Source organism: Hypomesus nipponensis, chromosome 21 (assembly GCF_054491055.1).
Source record: "Hypomesus nipponensis isolate SF chromosome 21, ASM5449105v1, whole genome shotgun sequence".
Classification (NCBI taxonomy): Eukaryota; Metazoa; Chordata; class Actinopteri; order Osmeriformes; family Osmeridae; genus Hypomesus; species Hypomesus nipponensis.
This window is the reverse complement of record NC_140381.1, coordinates 10,760,562-10,780,665: the sequence shown is the minus strand read 5'-3', so window position 1 is coordinate 10,780,665 and position 20,104 is coordinate 10,760,562. Positions and strand designations below refer to the sequence as shown.

Sequence of the window (20,104 nt, the reverse complement as noted above, 5' to 3'; positions counted from 1 at the left end):
GAGTGCTTATGTGTTTTTTGAGGATAAGCAAAACAACAGTTGTCGGTTTTTAATTGCCAACCAATCCAGAACATTGCTATTCACTGTTGTTGCTTTAATTGTTTTATGAAGAAAATTCTGTTTGATTCATTTAATGTCATAGCCGGCACCTGATATATTTAGATACAATACAGGTTACATTAACAACATGTTATGTGTTACGATGCCCCAGACATACCAATATCCAAATAATCCCTCTCTTTGACTCACATTCTACTTAAACCCCTCAGTAATCCCTAAACGCAGCATCCTCATGTGTCTCTTCTTTTACAGCGTTAAGGATTATGAGATATCTCCCACGCCTTCATGTAGCAGAGGGGAAACAGGCCAGCTCTACTGTAGCTCTCCCAGTAACCAGTCCACTTCCAGCGATCCAGGACCAACTGGCACCTGGTCCCAGAAACTTGCAATTAATGGGTAATGTGGGCAACATCTATAACAACTGAGCGTTAACTTGGCCTGGCATTGCTAATATCCTGTAGCAGGGATCCTAAGCTGTACATCTTAACCTATTTTGGGAATGGACTGAAACAAGCAAAATAATACATTATTGCTGTTATGATCTGTTCTTACCGTTATGATTTATTTCTGTATGCATGTACACATTTAGAGAAGTGGCATGCACTGAATCACCGCTATTGCTTGAAATTCCTATTTATACACCTGGGTAAGTGGAGGATAGAAAATGTACAGCCACCAGCTGGTTTACCTGCTTGATATTTGGTCACTGCAACGGTATGCTTTTTCTTGGTAAAATTTACCTAGAATTGAACAGTGTGTGTGTTAAAAGGATCTCACAATAGAGACAAAGGAGGAGAAAAAAACTAATGCGTGGATATTTGACTATCTTAGACCAGGCTGCATTTAAGAGACAGTTGACTTAAACTACATTTGCTACACAACAGTATTTATGAAGAGTAATCTAAATACTTCAGTTCCAAAGACACCAACCAGAATTTGAAGTTTAGTAAGTAGGTAATGACCACAACAGTCACACTATATACAGAATGTGCATGCTACATATTATACATAAAAATTGTGATGTATCACAATTTAACATGTATCTGGAATTGGATGACACTTCCAACACAACTCCCCCCCCATACCCCCAACAAGCCCCTGACCCCTCTGCAGTCCAGACAGGGAAGTCAAAGCAACAGCCAATGGCGGACCACCCCTCTGGCTCAGGTTGCAGGCATTCCAGCAATATCCCACATTCTCCCTCGTGGAAATGTGACTTGGCTGCCATACTCTTTCAAGATTGTGTTAAGCCAAGGGAACGTTCTAGGAATAGCTTCCTGCTACGGCCTAAGCACAAAGGCCTGTGATGGTGAGCTTGATTGCCAAGTATAGACCCAGAACACATTCTTTGGCTTTGTTAATACGAGGAACAAAGAAAAGACAAAGGCAGGTTTGGATTTTGAAAACTCAACTGACGACTCAACGTTTCCTCTCTTTTTTCCTCCCTTCTTTTGAAAAAGACACTGATCCGATGAGTCGTAGTTTGTAAAAGCTGTGCTGTTGAAAGCTTTCTTGACTCGTCTGATACTGAAGAACTAGTGACTACCTCAAGAATGAGAGAAGGGTGCAGGGCAGGAAAGTAAAGAAGGGTTTTGGATGAAGCCGTGTGGTATTCCATGAACCGTTTTTGCAGGTTCATGTGAAATTTGACTGAAGAAAGGACTATGTTGGCAGTCTAGAAGCTAACATCCACAGCTTCCACTGACCTCAAATACAATTGTTGATGCATTTGTTGAAGCAATGTCCACATTCCACCTTTCATACGAAAAATGGCAGCAAAATATCCTTTGTTAATAGGTCTCAGTCCCCTGCTCTCCTTGACCCACCTGTTGATAAGGAGGGAGAGAGTCGGAGAGAGGGAGAGCCCAAGCTTGAGAGGACCAGGTCTGCAGGTATGACTTAACACTTTCCCTCCTACCTTATTTGAGGATAAAGACTGTAATAATAATAGGATTTGGGATACATGAGTCTACTGCAAATAATGACAGCTGCACACAATGCAATGTAGGCAACTATGATTACAAGGTTGTGTGTTAATTCTAGTGTTATGTTTGAATCTTGAACAGAGCTTTCTGGAACTCGAATTGACCTCAACTCACTAAAATGACAGCTATGTCTGCCACCAGAATGTTAATAAAGAAATGGTGTCTGTATCATAACATGCAGTGACATGGCTTCCTCTTCTTTCACAGAGGCCAAGTGGCACCATCCCTCCACAAAGATTCTGAACATGAGGGAAAGAAGCCAACCAAGACAGGGAGCTAAGGACTCCAAGTTCCAACGTGTGAGTATTAGAAGTAAAAAAAAAAAAATAATAGCAAGGGAAAATAAATTCCAGGGCTACAATACAAATATACATTTAAGAAATGCTTCCCCTGGTCGACTGCACAGTACACTACCACAGTTCGACCAGTTTACAGTTTTTCCTCAATTGCGTTGGTTCAATTCTCGAATGAGAATATTTTGTTTTCAAAACATTAAATTCAAATATCCGAACTAGTCAACATTTTAATTTATTTATAATAAACATTTCCATGGTTGACTGCCATGGTGAAAAAATATTTTGAGCAGTACGGCTCACACAATGACAAAATGGCTTTTCATTTTGGTATCATTGGCCAATTCACTGATGCAATAACTACCTTTTGAAGCATGAATTAATTAATTATTAAATGTTTTGGGTGATAAACTACCTTTTGCAGACATGCAACAAATTGTAATGTCCCATTAAACAGTTGTGACAATTGCACAGATTGCATAGTTAAGACAATGTTAAGACAGTCAGTAAGTAAGTTAGTATGACAGATGTTATCGCAGATAGCATTTGGCAAGCATCATTTTGTCCAATGAGGTTTGGAATTTGAACTTCCAATTTCAGCTTGTGGTGCATAAACACAATTTGCAGAGAAGTGAACTTCATTCAAAACCAACTTCACCTAGTCAGTGATGTGGTTTTTGTGTTGTCATCAACATGAATAAATAAGTAGTTTAGTTATAGCAACAGTATGTTATTTTATTTTTTTCAGTCATCAGCCATTGACAAATGGTTTTATAAGAATTCTTTGAGTAGTTATGCACTACCCGGGATCTAACATTTGAGTCAGAGGACATCATCATGAAACAAGCATTCAATTATTCAACCCAACCTTCATTGCATCCAATGCCAGTCAAGTGAAAGTACCCCTTAGGAGAAGCCATGTAATTCAATGAAGGCTCCTCACAGGATAACCGCAATACTCCCAGGACCTCTTATTTCGTCCTACATGCATTAGCAAAATGCAAGACATCCACAGCCATCGTTCGAGACCGCAACATGATCTGCTGGGCAGATGGGCTCTTCGCCTTTCTCACACGGTCACTTGATCTTTATCTGACCGGGTGTTGCTTTCAGTGCAGTGGACAGCTCAGTTACCGATACAACTCGAACCATGTGACGGACGTCCAACGCAATGCCTGCGTAGGGAGAAGTCCCCATGTCCAGGGCAGGTAGACCTCCAGCTGACAGATTTGGCTAGAAAAGGTCATACTACCCTTGTTGGTGGCTAAATTCCCGAAACGGCAAGCTGTCGCTTCAAGTTTAGTCAACAGTTTTTTGGGGGGGGAAGGTCATGTGACTTAGCTTGTGACTTAGCTTTCTTTAAATGTTGGTTCTTTATCAATATGAAAATTAAAGTTTTGTCCCCCTCCCAAATCTGAAACGTAAGTTTGGGTTGTTCCTCCTCACCCCCACCAAATGTCATGAAAGAAACAAGAACCAATTTTCCCTATGGAGAACTGCATTAAGCATTTATAGTGTCGACCATCCATTTGGAAAGGCTTGGTTATGGAATTTTCAATGAATTGGGCCTCAGAAATAATTCATTTGACTATTCTGGCATTTAAGTGGAACTGAGATTGCCTGTGACTAACTCACTTTTAATAAGATTAAAAAGTTTATGGCATTATTTAAATGTACCAGTGGCCTGTCTAAGTAACACAAATTATCTTACACTAAATGTGTAAACAGGGTTATGAGCTTACCATAATTGTGCTTTATGTATCTACTGAATAACCCAACCCATTGCAACATTTTAATAGTTAAGGCTAGATAAACACAGAAAAAAAACTTTGTGTGGTGTATTTACTGATTCATTATTATAGAAAATAATATATACTAACCCAACATCCTTTTTTCATCTCCCTTCCCAGTCTGGTGACAAGGGGTGCTCCAGCCACTCAAGCAGCAACACCCTCTCCAGCAACGCCTCCAGCGGCAGCAGTGACGACAAGCGCTTCGGTTCCGGGGATCCGATGGACCCAGAGTCCCTGGGTCTCACGTACATCAAGGGGGCATCCACCGACAGCGGCATCGACACGGCCCCCTGCATGCCCCCTCCTCCTCCGCCACTTGCTGGGGCCGTCCCTGCAGCCTCCAGGCTGGTACTGCAGGACTGCAGAGGGGAGCAGTGGCCACTCGAGTACCCAGGGGGATACCATGCAGCAGGGACCCCTGATGGAGGGCTGACCCAGGGCTTCACGCAGGCCACCTCTGCTGGGAATGTGACCGATGGAAGTCTGGGAGATCTGAGTGAGATTTCCTCCATGTCCAGGTAGAGATGGCCTGGAGGGCTCCTATCTTTAGTACTAGGGGTGGGAATGCACCAGTGACTTCATTCTGTATTTGGCTTGTATTTGCTTCAGGCCTTTTGTGCTTTTGTTTACATATTTAAATATTAAAGTATGAGGCTGCAGCAATATAAGGTGTATACATAATGGTGAGTTACTTTCTTTTGTTGCTGCAGCAGATCTTCTTTAATACATTTACGAAAAGAAAAGTTCATGAATCATAATGGAGTCTGGATTGTTGTAGAGTTTGAATGGACAATAATGGGTCCCCTCACTACTTACCTTTCACACCCTCAACTCAAATGCAGGCTTTAATAAATAGCTAATCTGTTTGTAAAACACCAACCCCCCGCCCCCCTCACACACACACACCCCACCTTTCTCCCCCCAAAAATCTCCCAACCTTCAGTCACTTCCCATGGATATTTGTTCACACCTCAATGTCGGGGGTCAGTCAAGGGGAGATGGGCAACACAGCATCCTGCTGGGCCTGGACTTGAAAGGTGACAAGTAGTGTTGTGAGAGGCCCACTCTGCAGCTGTGGCATGGTACTAGCTCCCAGCAGTGGTTTACGCAACCACTTAACAGATTGTGACACAAATATGCCTAGAATAGTCCCATGGCTCCAGCGTCATTTCGTTTATCGGACTGTCATCAACTGAACTGGGTTGGCTAGAATCGCTTTGTAGTGGCTGTGGTGGAAACTGGTGTTGCTGGACGTGTCAGAGAGCAGGATTTAATTTGAGCTGGTGGACCCAAAATAATTCTGTTTACCCTCTCTGAATTTCAAATTAGCTGATTGTTGAGACACTTTGACCTTGGAAAAATGTAGACATGTTTTTCACAATGGGTTATTCTACTGTTAGTTTACTGTGAAATGTACAATTTAGTGACTTATTCTATGGTAATTGGTCACGTTCCAAACTTTGTTTTCTTAGTGGGTCTCGACACTCCGGCAGCCCCTCAGAGCGTGCATTGAAGACAGCCTCTTCCACAGACGCATCCAGAGTCTACAATGTCTCACCTGGTGACACATCATCTGGGGCAGGGCTTAATGGTCCCGCCCACCCCTGCCAGTCACCAGGAAAGGAGTACCTGATGGGCTGGAAGAAAGCAGAGGATGGTACCTTAGTGGAGGAACCACAAAGGCCAAAAGACCTTGCGTAAGTAAATCAGCTGTGTAATGGCTTACATTGTTAGCCATGAAGTGGCCATAAAGCTAGACTTTGCAATACATAGTGATCTTGAAGGTAGCCTTTACCATATGATCTGTCATAATGCAATTTTCTGGTGGGAATTTTACTTTTATTCCGCAGATCATTCTTCTTGGCGTATTATCTATGTGAATCTAAGAAAATTCTATAATAAATCATTTAGTCAATATCAAGGTGCTTGGATTGTGCCAGTTAAAGTTGATACAGTGCACTTACCTAGCATGTACATTACACCAAAGGCTCACTTAGGCAGACTTTTATCAAACAGGACAGCCATATTAAATATAAACTAAATTACACTCCATACTTGGCACTTGTCTTGTCTTATTAGTTTCCTAAAGGTTGACATCCTTCCCAGAAGCAAAGAGTTCAGTCTTGCGTCAATAGGCTAGTGTGTGTGATCAAAGAACAAAAGTTTGATTAATGACAATGCAACTGAACTTTTGAACATCACATTTGTGATCAGCATTCTTCCTCATTCATGTATGGTTTCTCACATCAGCATCAATGGTTATTTTTTTATGTAATGTTTTTACTGTGCTGTAATTTTGGGGGGATTAAATGTAAACAGGCTTCATCTTTATAAAATGTTCCACTACAGTTTCTTTAATCATAGTATGACATTATTAACAAGGACTTAATATACTTATCTCTTTTTATCATTTTGTAATAGTAAAAGGTAACACTGCTAATTATTGTGCAAATTAGGTAATGTACTGTACTCCACACCAACTTGGCTATTCTGGTAAAAGCTTAACTAGTTATAGGTATCATTTTGAGCCGTTTATGGACACATTGTTTATGTTTCACATGAACATTGCTATTATTTTCCTCCTTTTTCATTTTGGATTTCAGTGGAGTGGAGAGCGTTTTGTCTTTTCTACTTAAGACACTGACGCTGAGATCCAGGTATATGAGCATTACTGCACCTATTGGTATCACTTTATTTTATGGTCTGAATACTTGTCTTTACCTGGTATTTCCTTGAACACTAACTTAACACTCAAATATACAATAAAATACCATTTAAATTGGTCACATATGAACCAATGTACAATTGGAACATAAAACATTGTTTCAATGTAATCTAATATAAGGTCAATATCGGTAGCAAGGAAGACTGAAATAAAGTGTTACCCACTAACTTCACTTGCACGGTGTGTGCACATGCCCCAACCTAACCCGTTTTCGCTGTTATCTGTTATAATACAGTTTCATATCTGGAACTGTAAATCATGGTTAACTCTGTACGTGTGAAAGTCATGGCTGTATCCCTGTAACTTAACGGTTATGTCTTATTATGGCTCTGTCCCACATCTACCACACAGTGCACTGCGCTACTTGGCTGCTATCAACAGTATAAAGTGTAGTGTTAATGCGCTGGGGATAAGATTAAATGAAAACCGTTTTCATCCCTGAATGGAAATTCAGAATTTAGGATCTCTAAAAGGCAGGGAAAAGCTGGTTGGAGCAATGGTACCAAGGTCATCCTTGGTTGTCACACACATTACGGCCATCACTGTTTGGAACCCACTGCTTTAAACAAGAACACAGGCCTAGTTTAAACAAGCCAATTTATCTCAATATTTTACACATGTGTATTGCAAGTGTCCACCTCACCCTTGTCCCAGAAGTGTGTACTTACCCCCCCCCCCCCCTCCCCCCTGGATTTATGAATTGTCAGCTGTCATGGCAGGCCTCAGGGCTGGAAGCCATACTCACAGCGGTTCTTTTGAAGGCTTGTCGATCAATGAGGTTTGGTGAGCACGTGCACGTCTTTTTCAGCAGAGGCTGAGAGTAGTCCATCATGCTGTTGTGACTGCCCCCATCCCCACTTGCCTTTCCACAAAGTTGTGCAGTTAGTGTGTCCCTCCCGACATGCACACACACTCCTACCCCTGCTCTTTCCTTTACCCGCCGCTTGATTTTCTTGTCTCTCTCTCTTTCTCTCATGTATTGTTGTAGGCTCCGTGCCGTGTTTGGCACAGATAGCCAGCTCCAGCCTGGCCTGAATAGGGAGGCCTTCCTGAAGATGATGCTGCCCGACAGCCCCCTTGGGCAGCAGGGCCCGGGGAAGGTGAGCCTTGACCATACCAAGTGGTGTAGCAGCCCACTGTCTACTGGGTCTGCTCTGTTTTGATCCTTTATCTGGCTGATATGGACCATCACGACAGAATACAGAATACAGAATGCATGTATTTAGAGTACAAAGGGGGTATAAGTACTACGCCAAAAATGCGAAATGTAATCTTTATTATGTGAGGGTGTGCTTGGTAAAAGGAGGACGTTGGTTTAGGGATAATGTTATCAACAACAAGTATCACACAGTTATCTATAGATGTGCACCTCCATGATTCCCTACGCATTATCCTCCTCTCCGTTAACCTCACGCAATCACTTCAGACGACATGGATGTTAAAAGGTGACAAATTCAAACAAGCCCTTTTGTCTGGGGCTTGTGATGCACACACATTTTTCACATTGCAGCTTGCTCAGCCTGTCAAAAGGTTGATTTGAAAGTAGCACATTCAACTCCATCAGCCAACAATGTTGGAGGCCTCACTGGCTGGCACAAAGCCTTGTGGTTTATTAAGGAGAGGCAATGCGACCAGGTGACGGTTGAAGGGTGTAGGTTGGGAAGAGCAAATGGGATCTTATTTGAAAGCTTGTATGTTTTTTTTATACTGATTTCTCACTTGATTAGTAAATGCATTTTCTTTGGAAATAAAATGTCTGACAATAATATTCCTAAATTATGCCCAATTGCCAAATTATTGTTTTGTGTTACAATTGCAAAAATATGATGACATGCATAAGATAGTAATGTTGATAGAGAGAAAACAATTGAGTCATTTTTGACAGTCCATGTAGCAAACTGTATTTAAGATAGTTTATCTTAGTTCTACAGTCATTAGACTGAAAATTGGAAGTGTTTTTTTGCAGCTGCCATATTAGGACTCGTACTAATATTGCCATTATTCCTCCTAACTGAATTTGAAGAGCCCTAACAATTACTATATCCCACTGAGTGGAAACTCGCTTTTAGTCTCCCTTGTTTTGTTCTCTCTCCCCTCACCATTATCTTTCTATCTGAGGGCACTTTTGAGACAACTTAATTATTGCACATTTAGTTTTGCAATTTTCTGAAGTTTTCTTCAGCTTTTAGCTTCAGCAAAACTAATAGAGCGTGGTGGTGAGGTGGTGAATTGAAAGGCCAGAGACGCTTGGTGTTTGTCCCAGGCTTGGGAACCACAATTCACTTTTGGTTAGATTCTCAGGGAGATAATTGACTAGTTAATATCTGAATCCAATTTTAGAAATGTTCACAAGTGCGTTACCTGTAACCTTGAGTGCTAAACAGTTAATGACATGAAACTCTGACGTAGGTAAAAATCGTCTGCTTGAGCACCGACCCTAAAGTATGCGTGTTCACAAATCAGTCGTTTATCTGTACTATAATATGGATTTAACCATAGTAGACCTAGTAGGATATGTAATCGATCACTCAGAGGCTCTGGTAAATTCCTTCGGAGCGTGGAGATCCACTGTAAGTGACTCAGAGGCCTTAAGTTAAAACCTACTCCAAAAGTCTATGTTCATAATCAGTTAGCCGCATCAACCAGACTAGATCAAAGTTTTCACTGCCCTAGCTTGATAGATACGTTTCAAGGAGAACAAGTAACTTAAAAATGCACAATAATAGTTTATTATCTAAATAGTAAGATAATCAATGCAATGAGAATGAAATATTATCAAATACAAAACATACCTTCAGAGCAATGGTTACAAAGGTATTCACAATGAAGACTAGGTGCCTAACGCACCGGAGCTGTATCGTAAACAGAACTCAGTGATTGGTAAAAACTTCTTCCTATATTCACCCAAACCTGACTAAAATGGGGACCGACCATATGACAGAAAAGTTGTCTAACGCATACAAATTCAAATTGGATCATTACTCAAGGCTGCAGTAGACCAAGTGGTGCCCTTGCAAGACAAGATAATATGTTAAACACATGTTGGTCTGCTGCAGGCACAAACTCTGTAAACCCTGTACATGTAACATGTTACAGTATTAAAATTATTACTAGAATGTAATACATAAAATAAGAAACAAAAGCATATCAAATATGACTCCTAAAAGCTGTTTAGATCGATATTTACAAGAACACAACTTTTAATGATAATTTCAGAGTCTTCCTCTTCAACTGTTGAGATCACCTCTCCAGAGGTGTTTCATTAAGGTGTGATTGTTTTAGCATTCATGCAAATCAACAACTGTCTCAGACGAGTGTCTGGGTGACCAGTGACAAAGGGGCTGCCAAAACAGCCCTACAAGCAATTACCAGTCAGGCAAAATGTTTAGTCAAATATAAAGAGCTTGCAAAACAAGCTGTCTTTATGCTTGTTTTGCAAAGGTGGTAACCATTTACACTTTAGCAAGAACTGACAAAAATGTGATTACATTATAGTGAAGCAGCCTTAGTTAAAGACTGATCCCCCTATTTTGACGATCTGAAACGCAAGTATCAAAATGCTAAGCGCAAGTAACTTTGTGGGCGTGACTTCAGCTTGGTTGTTATTTTGCCGGCGGGATAAATGACTTTGCGCTTGGCGCAAATCTAAAAAGGATTGGTCTGAAGTGGCTACATTACTAATGGGTGTGGTTTCGGTTAAATAGTCATGGGAGGAATTTGTCACCGTTGTTACAAATAAAGTTCAAATACATAGTAATTTATTATGTAAATCTTTTTATAATCATTTAAGCCATAAATCAAAACCCCATAAATCAAAACAATGTAACGTAGCTCCGCAGAAAGAAGACCTTGGCCTCGCCAGCAGTGCGCACGGACCAAGCTGGCGCCATTGACTTTAAACCACGTTTTTCCTGGTCAGTAGCGGAATTGTTTTTCGGAAACTGCAAGATAGCACCAGGGAACGTTTGCGCCTGAACACGCCTCCTTTTTCGCTGAACCGCCCACGGGAGCGCAAAGTCATTTTGATGTGCGTCTGTGGAGGGAAAAGTCGCCTTTGCGTCGAGTGCAAACTAGGAATGACACTTGCGTCGTTGATTAAGTCAAGTGCGCTGGGTGCAAGACAGGGCCCTGAGTCACCAAAAAAAGGATTAGGACTAACATACAGTAGACTTTGCTGTGAAGAGCCCATCCTTCCCCATTCCTTGTTTCACCAGTCTGTTCTACCACTAAACTGCAATACCATGTTAATACATTGCTGCTAACTCATGCATTGCTATGTAAAAGGTAACAGTAATGTATAAACAGTTTTTGTTGTTTAGGGCATATGACAATTTTTTTTATTTATGGTAATGCAGTAGTTCTCCATCCTTCACATTATCAGAATCAGAATCAGAAAGGAATTTATTTGCCATGAAAGTTTGCACAGACAAGGCATTTGCTTTGGCAGGAAGGTGCATACAATAAACATATAGGAATCATACATTTCAATATGTGGTTTAATTAAAGTAAGGGTACATAAACTAACAACACTAAGTGGAATCGAATAAAAATAAAATATACAATAAAATATAAGTTGCCGTAATTTACAATATAAAATACAAATATTACAGAAGATACAAATGGTACAGATACAGTTTGTAATGAATTGCAAAATGCAAATTGTTTTAAGACATGAAGTCATTAAAGTCAGTGTGAACTCTTGGCCTTGTTGAGGAGGCCAACAGCGGAAGGGAAGAAACTGTTTCTGTGGCGTGAGGTTTTGGTCCTGATGGGCCGCAGCCTTTTACCGGAGGGTAGTGACTGAAACAGGGAGTGTCCAGGGTGGGAGGAGTCCACCACAATCTTCTTCGCTCGCCTCAGGGTCCTCGAGGTGTGCAGGTCCTCGAGGGAAGGAAGATTGCAGCCAATCACCTTCTCCGCATTATCCATCTCTTCTTGTTCCTCCCCTCTCACCAGACACTCACCGGATGCCATGGCATCTTACCTGCATCTCCGCGGCGCTCCCTCTATCGAACCCTGTCCGATGAGAGCCTGTGCAGCCATCGACGGACCCTTTCGTTGGTCAGCTCACGGACCTCTCTTCTGGACCAGACCCTGGCCAATGATATCCTGTTCAGCAGCGCAGCACCGTACCACAGCACCCTGCCCTCTCGCATGGGCCTCCGCATCGGGCAAGGACTGCACAAAAGTGAGTGTTTGCCTTGGATGTCTTTTCATAGCTCCAGAAAGTGGGTTGTTTGTCAAACAAATATAATGGCGAGGGTGCAGTATGTTAGCATCTCTATTGTTCATTAATGGATGTAGCTAGAGAATGTTTTCAATGACCCTGATGTGTGTCCCATAGAAGATGGTCTAGAGTAGACTGGCATGTTTTGCATTCATACCTCATTAAATACAAACCTTTACTGTAGGTCTTGAAGAGTAACAATGCTCTCATTGACAAAAGCTAAATTCATAGAAAAATACCATACTAGGGTTTCCATCCGTAAGCATAAAAATGTTCTTCTAATCTTTATTCATATGTTGAATAATAAAACCGCCCATGCAAAGGGTTCAACTTTAGCAGACACTGATCCTGGCATCAAGCTTGTTATCACAAGTGTTTGGTGAAAAAAAGATAGTGAAAAAAAATCCTTTCTCATTCCGGTTATCTTTCGCTTAGCAAGGTCTGTTGAGAGGCCAGGTAGGGTCAGAAACCAAAGGGAGGATGAACCTCCGGCTGTGCACATAATCAAACATCTAGTCTCCAAATGCTGACCCTAGCGCCAGTGACCTCCCACAACTCAGGTTAATTGTCTGTCTGGCAAAGGGAAGCTCCTCTTCTTTGTGCTCATTTAATCAGCTTTTCAGTCTGTGGCAGACTGTGACATTGGGTAGAAAAAAAAATATAGCAGTGAGGCAACGTGTCTGCAATTTGAGTACATAATTGTCCTCCCCCCCCCCCATCATGTCTAGCACAATCGCATCTGCTCAAGCTGGAACGAATTGACTGGAGGCTGAGTTATAATGGCCTGTACAAATGTGTTTTTTCGGTGACAGTTAATATGAGACTACACAACCTTTATTTATTTGTAATAAAAGAAAAAGCTACGCATTTGGTACAATCTATTATTCCTTGTTTTATGCACAGGCTTGATTCATCATCAGTACTGTACTGACAAATTGAATTTAATAAACGTACAGAATATCCATCACTGTATCTTTGAACTTGCATTGTTCTGTTGTGACTGAATTGACTATGCTGGCCAACAATAATAAAACAAAATCATGTAAGGTTAGAGTAGGAAGAGAGTGAAAACACAGACTGGGCCTTTTCTCATGTACCTTGTATTGATCAGAAATGTATTCTACAGATGACCTTTGGTTTTCTGATGGTTCCCTGGCCGAAAGGGCCAAAATGGCAGATGGCAGCCTGATTCCTCTCCCAGACACCACCTCTGGCCTAGACTGGTCTCACTTGGTGGACGCAGCCCGGGCTTTCGAAGGTAAGCCAAACATTCCGATCCATACCGGTATGGTGCAGTTGCATGATACCACTCACAATAAATATTTGTTGATGTTTGACTGCTTGTTGTTGCGACAGTGTGGATGATGATTACTCATAAACAGTAACAACTATGCTGACAATGCTCACAATGAATAATGTAATCTTTCGTAAGTGAGTGGAACAGCTAGCATTTTTTTAAAGATGTATTTTAGACCTTTTTTGGCTTTATTTAAGACATTTTGAGATAGACCTAATGTCTAAGTGACAGAGGGAGAATAGACATACAGACATTTCCCAAACCGTAATCGAACCGAGGCAGATGTGTTGATGCACCTGATGAGCCACTATTCATTCTCGAGTTATAAAACCTCTGTGTCAACCTTACCTTGTCAAAACAGTTAGGCTCCCTTCTTATTTTCTGTATACCTTGTGCCAAACTACCTTAAGGTGCTAATTGGAAGGAAATGAGAAGGAGAGAGAGGCAGAGATGGAGAGAGTATTTTGGAAAATAGGAAATGAAGCCATTATCACTATGCGAGCACAGCAAGGAACCACTTTGCAAAATTCAACGCCACCTCACACTGTAATAGCACCCTTGCTTGCACACTTTGTCTTAGACAATTATAGCCTCTCATGACACGTTTTAACCTTGTTCTGAGTAATTCAGCGTTCTGGTTAGCTGGCACAGAGTGGTGTGTGTTTTGGTGTTATAAAGGGCTGTTAGTTGGCTTGTGTTTTATGATTTTCACAAATGGATTCCTGTCCTTTGTTACCTCTGATTTATGATGAATTGATGTGAAACGTGAAAGGTTAGAAACCAATTTTCGTTTCAGGTCTATTTTAAGATAGTGGGTCCGAGCTTACAGTTAATCTTGTTTTGCCACTAATTACAAGCATTTCAGTTGACATGGAATGTAATGGTTGTGTGTGTTTTAAAGATGCCCAAAATGTGCAGACTTGTTGATCATCTAAATCGACTTTTAAGACAAGTGTTTGCTAAAAAGTGGTGAGAGGTTACAGTGGATGCACTTTAAAAATGTTGTAGAGGCACGGTCGTTTTTGGTTGTGTATGTTAGGGAAACAAAGGAAGGAATCGAATATGTTCAGTGGATCATGGGAGTGCTGACTCGCGTTATTAGCTGGTTGTGGGATTTGAGTAGCTTGCCTTGATTAGCCCTCACTCGCTGTGGTCTCAAGGCTTTGTTGCTAAGAACATGGAAAAATATGCATGCTAGCATTAATTAGCAGCTAAGGGGGGGTTGTCATTTGCAAGCATTTGTCTGGTTTCCATAGACCTATGTGTACTGAATGGGACTACCTATATGTAGTTACACATGTATATGTATGAAGTACATTTTATGATGTGTTATATTGTTAAAATGTAAATTGCTTGTGTATTTAAATGAGCAATTCTCTCTCACACACACTCACACTTTCACAACATCTCTCTCTGTCTTACACACACTCTCTCCCTCCTCCCTTTGTTTTCCGGTGTCACAATCACCTCGTCTGTGATTTACACTTGTCAACGTTAAGACAATATGCGCCCGGCATTTAGAAAGTGAAGAGTGTTCATTAAAAAAAGCAACTGAAACACAGAGAGGAAAGCGACAGGAAAAGAGGTGCAATTATGGTTGAGATGTTTCCAGCTGCAGCCAAGCCCCGCCCCTCTGCAAAATGACTTGTGTTGGAGAGAATCCTCTCTTCCTGTCTCTTGCTCGTCTGCCATCCATTTCTTTTTTCCAAATACATTGCAATCCGAAGCAGCATTATCTCTGAACACATCTCAAAGCCCAATGGAGGTGGAGGAAGCTTGACCTTTCACTATAAGCCTAACCTCAAAGTCCTCAGGATTTCATCTGTGCAGGGATATAAGCGAGGCCATTCTGACTTTTTCAAATGTTCTGCCTTCTCCCCCCCCCCCCCCCCCTCCCCCCTTTCAGAATTGTCTTATGCTCTATTTCTGGAAGGTAACCAAATTGTGCTGTGCTGTGCAAAGTGAGAGTGCTTATACCTTACAAATACTGAGACTAATAACTGCGTGAAATTCATTTAAATCTCATTCGTAACCTTCCACTGCTATACTTGCGACCCTGTTCACCCATTGAGAGCGTAGTTACAAGTTGGAGCTTTGTATGAGGAAAAGCTCCATAAGGGCACTGCTGACTCGCAATCGGTAAAGTTTATTTGAGAATTGCTTAAAAGCATACAGTATATTTTTTAATGAGTAGTTTGTAGCTATTATGGCAAAAATGAGGGCCCTTCAAAAGAAAAGTTTACCATTTATTTTCACAATTTGGGATATAAAACATTCATCAAGTTCACAAATTGTTTATGCTTGTTGTGTGTGCGGTGATAATTTCCTGTGTTCACTGAGATTCAAAATCATGGGCATTTATGCAAACAAAATGTGTGCAGAAGTTTTCTAATGTCAATACATTTATTGGTATAATTCATTCTGAACCTTCTAAAGGCATTGGTCACTACTACTGTAACCCTTTCTTTCTAACTTCAAAGCCCATACTTTTTAATGGACTATGTGAAGGCTGCAACATGCACCACTTTTCTCTTAAATACTGCTTTTTGGCCCATTTGTCATGTACTGTACTGTTGTGACACAGAAGTGTTTCCTCTGAACAAGGATGGAATGGTATATAACTGATCAACTGTAATAAAGTTGTATTATGCTTTTTAACCACATTTTCAGGTCTGGAGCTTGACAAGGAGGCCAGTAGCTTGTGTCTAAAGAAAGACTCTCTAGGTGACTGCACTATTTGATCTTGTTGGGGTGTATTTGGTGTTTCTCATTCTTTTCCTTACAACCTTTCCCTTGTGCCACACCAAGATTATTTCCCCTCTGCTGCTGTCAATGCATCCTCTATATGATCTTTTATGATGCTTTTATATATGGCTACTAGAATTGTAGGTACAATAACCACTATGCAGCAATCCTTCTTCTCCTGTTTAGGCTATTTATAGCTGGCTAACTTTCTATTTCCCCTAACCTGACTCTTTTCAGTCTCTGCCCTTGCTGATCTGTAATCGTTAACAATTCATAATCTACAGGTTTTGTTCCAATGCGCAATCTATCTGTGGTGATTTTTATAGTGTGCATGCACTTGGATGTTGGTGTGCACTTTCATTTGTTAGATTTTAAGGTTGTGAAAACGTAACGTTTTTGTGTGTGCGTTTCTGTCTTGGTTAGCCGACCAGTCATCGTTGTGTTCCATGTCAGATGCCGAACAAGCCCAGCAGGCCCTGGAACTCTCCAAAGAGCTTACCCGGAGAGTGGCTGCCTCTGAGAGCGCTGCCCTAGAGCTAGGGTAGGTTATTGCACCCACATGTTTTCCAAAGCGTTGGTTAAATTATACTAATCTAATTGATAGTGAAGCTGTGGCACTCTTATAACAGCAGTTAGATTTGATCATGATCATAGTTATATGAATTCACAATGCTGTCACCATGTTAATACTAATGCAATTAAGGTATGTTTCATTCAAGATCTTATCGAGCACAGTAAGCAACAATAATTAACCTTCTTGAACAATCTTCATCTCTGCCAAGATGTGGCAGTACCAGGCGCTGAAAGTCATGTGAATTACTTGGAAAGCCAGACTACTATGAAAGGTTATATTGTTATTGGAGACAGATGATGTCTAAAAATGGTCTTTCCGTCCCTGTGTAGGGAGAGTGCTCCTGCTCTGCTCACCGGCAAAGTCAATCAGCTGGAAGAGATCCTCATGCAGCTCCAGTACGACCTCCGAAAGGTAACGTTCCCACGGCCCAAGGCGTATCGCTGATTCAATGAACCCAGCTACACACAACAATAGCAGGAATATAGTCCTTCAGCAGATGTTAAAGGAACACTCCTAACTCGGCTAGATGCTTCCATGCCTTAAACAATGTTCAACAATGTTCAAACAAGACAATGTCCAGATGATTCAAACTGGTTCAATTGGTTATGTACACACCTCAACCCACAAATATGGAGACTATGTGCATGAGTTAATGTTGGGGTCTATTTTGCGCACGTTTCTTTTTTAGGTTGACATATGTCATATAAAGTACCAGTCAAAGGTTTGGACACATTTTCCCATTCAAATGTGTCCAAACCTTTGACTGGTACTGTACATGTGTTAACAGGCTACAGTACATAATTGTTCTGTTATAACCTCTGACTGATGACTTCCTATAAAGAGTTTCATGGCAAAGATTTGACAGGGGGGGGGGGGGGGGGGACAGTACATAAAATGTACTGTTGTTTACATGTATTTCAGTATGTACTAGATGTTGATAGGAATCACTAGGTACTTATGAATACTAGGTCTTCATCATGATATCTTATTTGAAATCTTATGAGCCAAATGTTTTCTGTGTATGTGTGTATCATCCCCACAGGAGCAAGAAGACAAAGCCATGCTGCAGGAGCAGGTCCAACACTTGCGTCAGGACAACCAACGTCTGCACGAGGAGAGCCAGACGGCAGCCGCCCAGCTCAGGAAGTTCACCGACTGGTTCCTCCACTCAGTCGACAAAAAACCCTGAGCTGCACAACATACATGTACACACATACACACACACTCACACACAGATTTACTATTACATGGCTAACATCCCACACTAACTGAGCCAGTGGCCATGTTTGATAAACAGTTACTGGGTATAATAAGTGAAATATTGTATATTTGAATGCCAACGTTGATAGAAAAGTAGTGAACTAGCATCCTAATACAAATAGTCATGGTTTGAAAGCAAAACCTTGTGAGTTGTTAACTAAAATTGTAATTTGAGTGTTGAGGGTTAGTCGTGACTAACATGTCTGCAATGACATGAACTCGTAACAGAGTTGACAGTAAGATAAAGGAATATTATGGAAAGGAAGGGAAGATTGTAGCAGAGCTGTTGGGACTATTTGCATATTTAAGAAGGAACATGTGAATTAAATGAAAGAATGTAACTTATGTAAAATCCTATTCTTTGCTAGATGACAAGTGTATTGGTTCGCAGTCAGAAACCAGACACAAGTCAGTTTCAACTTCAGCTCTATTCCACAGAATCCCCCTTATAAGATATTAAAGCATTTTCTGGAACAGGACCTAACCACAGTGTCCTTTTTAGTTGAATACAAGTTTTGATACTGTAAGTAATTTTGTAGGTTCATCGTTGTAAAATATCCAAGCAATAAATATGGTAATAGTCACAAAACTGTTATTTATGGTTAGCACTGATTGTGGTGTTGTCAAGATGCGGCTGTGTTGGACTTATTTTTGACATATTTATTTTGCAGGAACAAAAATGTGCCTGACTTAACCAGTGGTGTATGGGTAGTCTCTTCAATTGTTGTAATTGCACATCATTCTTTTCTTTGTCTCATCACACCTAGTCCACAACTCACCGTCATTGTCTAAGAGTAAGTTGTTCAATTGAACCCTTCACCACAACCGTGGTATGCATTGCATTGTATTGTATGGATAATTTATAAGCCTTGCTCATAGCATATTGGACTTTGTTAGAATTTGTTTTTTATGTAGTGACCCTGAATTTCATCATTTCAAGATGATTTAATTGTCATATTGTGTAGTACATTGACATGATGACAAACCCTCATGCAGTATAACCTTTGGATTCAAGTTGTTTTTTAATTTTGCCGTAGTCCTAATAAGAATATTATAATCCTATTTGTATGCAGTTATCCCAGAACACAATGTACCAGATGGATCCAGATCTGTGAAGCCACTTTTTAATTTGTCTTTTATAAGACAAATAAAGTGTTTGATGTTTTTTGTACAGTACTTCAGAGAAAGCATCTTGTATTTAACACTTTTATTTAAACCTCTTCAATCCATCTTTTTTTTTTAATAAACAAGATAATTTTGTTCCTTTTGCACTAAAATGAATAGCTCTGTTTTTGAAATATGTGTATAGATGGCAAGAGAAAATATATAAATATATACATATTAAATGGGGTTATTTCCGGAAAGTCCAACATTTGGATGCTGCTAGAGATCAGCTTGTTGTTTTGTATGCTTTTAGTTCTTTGTAAAATGTTCTGTTAAATATGGAACAAAAACGTTTGCTTTTTTTAAATAAATGTAGGTTGTTGGAAATAAACAAATATTCATGATTGAGTCATTTTAACTTTACCAGTGTTTATCACCTTTTGACCTGTAACCAGAGGAAATAGGTTGTTTTGATTTAGTTTTTCTTTCATGAAATGTTACATGTTTACCGAAATCAAAAGGTATACATTCTAGGCCATTTTACACCATCACAGTTAAAATCCTCACATTCATCACTATCATCCCCTCACATAATGGCCTTAAAATGGTTTCAAGAGGTTTCTAGTTTTCCTGTGGAAGAAACCTTTCTGAATATCACTTGGTTATCTCTTATCATTTATGCTGGATTTTGGGATGAACCCTCGAGAATGTGTGAATAGATTCTAAAAAAATAAAACCTAAAGGACATCAATGCAATCTTAACTTACCTCAAACTATTAAGGCAATATAACATAACATAAACTAATGCCATTAGTGATAAAGTTCCTGTGCATTGTGGCATTTATAAGGCTTGGAATTGTGAGTGGGAGGAAGTGGGACCATTTCCCAGATGGCCACAAGCTCAAGCCAAACATTTTGGGTAGCCATTAGTTCACCTCTCTCACATGTGGTTTGACCACAGTGGAGGAGCTGAATGAGGGGGGAAAAAAACAGCAAAAAACAGTGCACCAAATACTTTGGGGCTGTGTCCAAGGGTTGAGG

General features: G+C 40.5%; 1 protein-coding gene across 5 annotated transcripts in view; it reads left to right on the top strand.

Moving 5' to 3' along the window:
- sipa1l2b (signal-induced proliferation-associated 1like 2, genome duplicate b) overlaps positions 1–19,471 on the top strand; it is a 60,646-nt gene extending 41,175 nt beyond the window's left edge. For 3 of the 5 annotated variants that reach the window (XM_084684950.1, XM_084684951.1, XM_084684952.1), the window contains 13 exons: positions 313–456; positions 1,858–1,952; positions 2,253–2,344; positions 4,249–4,649; positions 5,604–5,828; positions 6,735–6,788; positions 7,845–7,956; positions 11,813–12,044; positions 13,210–13,341; positions 16,051–16,104; positions 16,549–16,666; positions 17,029–17,110; positions 17,742–19,471. In XM_084684950.1, the coding sequence (XP_084541076.1) occupies positions 313–456; positions 1,858–1,952; positions 2,253–2,344; positions 4,249–4,649; positions 5,604–5,828; positions 6,735–6,788; positions 7,845–7,956; positions 11,813–12,044; positions 13,210–13,341; positions 16,051–16,104; positions 16,549–16,666; positions 17,029–17,110; positions 17,742–17,888 (1,888 nt within the window). In that variant the 3' untranslated portion in view covers positions 17,889–19,471. The remainder of the gene's footprint in view (positions 1–312; positions 457–1,857; positions 1,953–2,252; positions 2,345–4,248; positions 4,650–5,603; positions 5,829–6,734; positions 6,789–7,844; positions 7,957–11,812; positions 12,045–13,209; positions 13,342–16,050; positions 16,105–16,548; positions 16,667–17,028; positions 17,111–17,741) is intronic. The other 2 variants (XM_084684954.1, XM_084684953.1) reach the window with 2 other exon arrangements.
- The last annotated feature ends 633 nt before the right edge of the window (positions 19,472–20,104 follow it).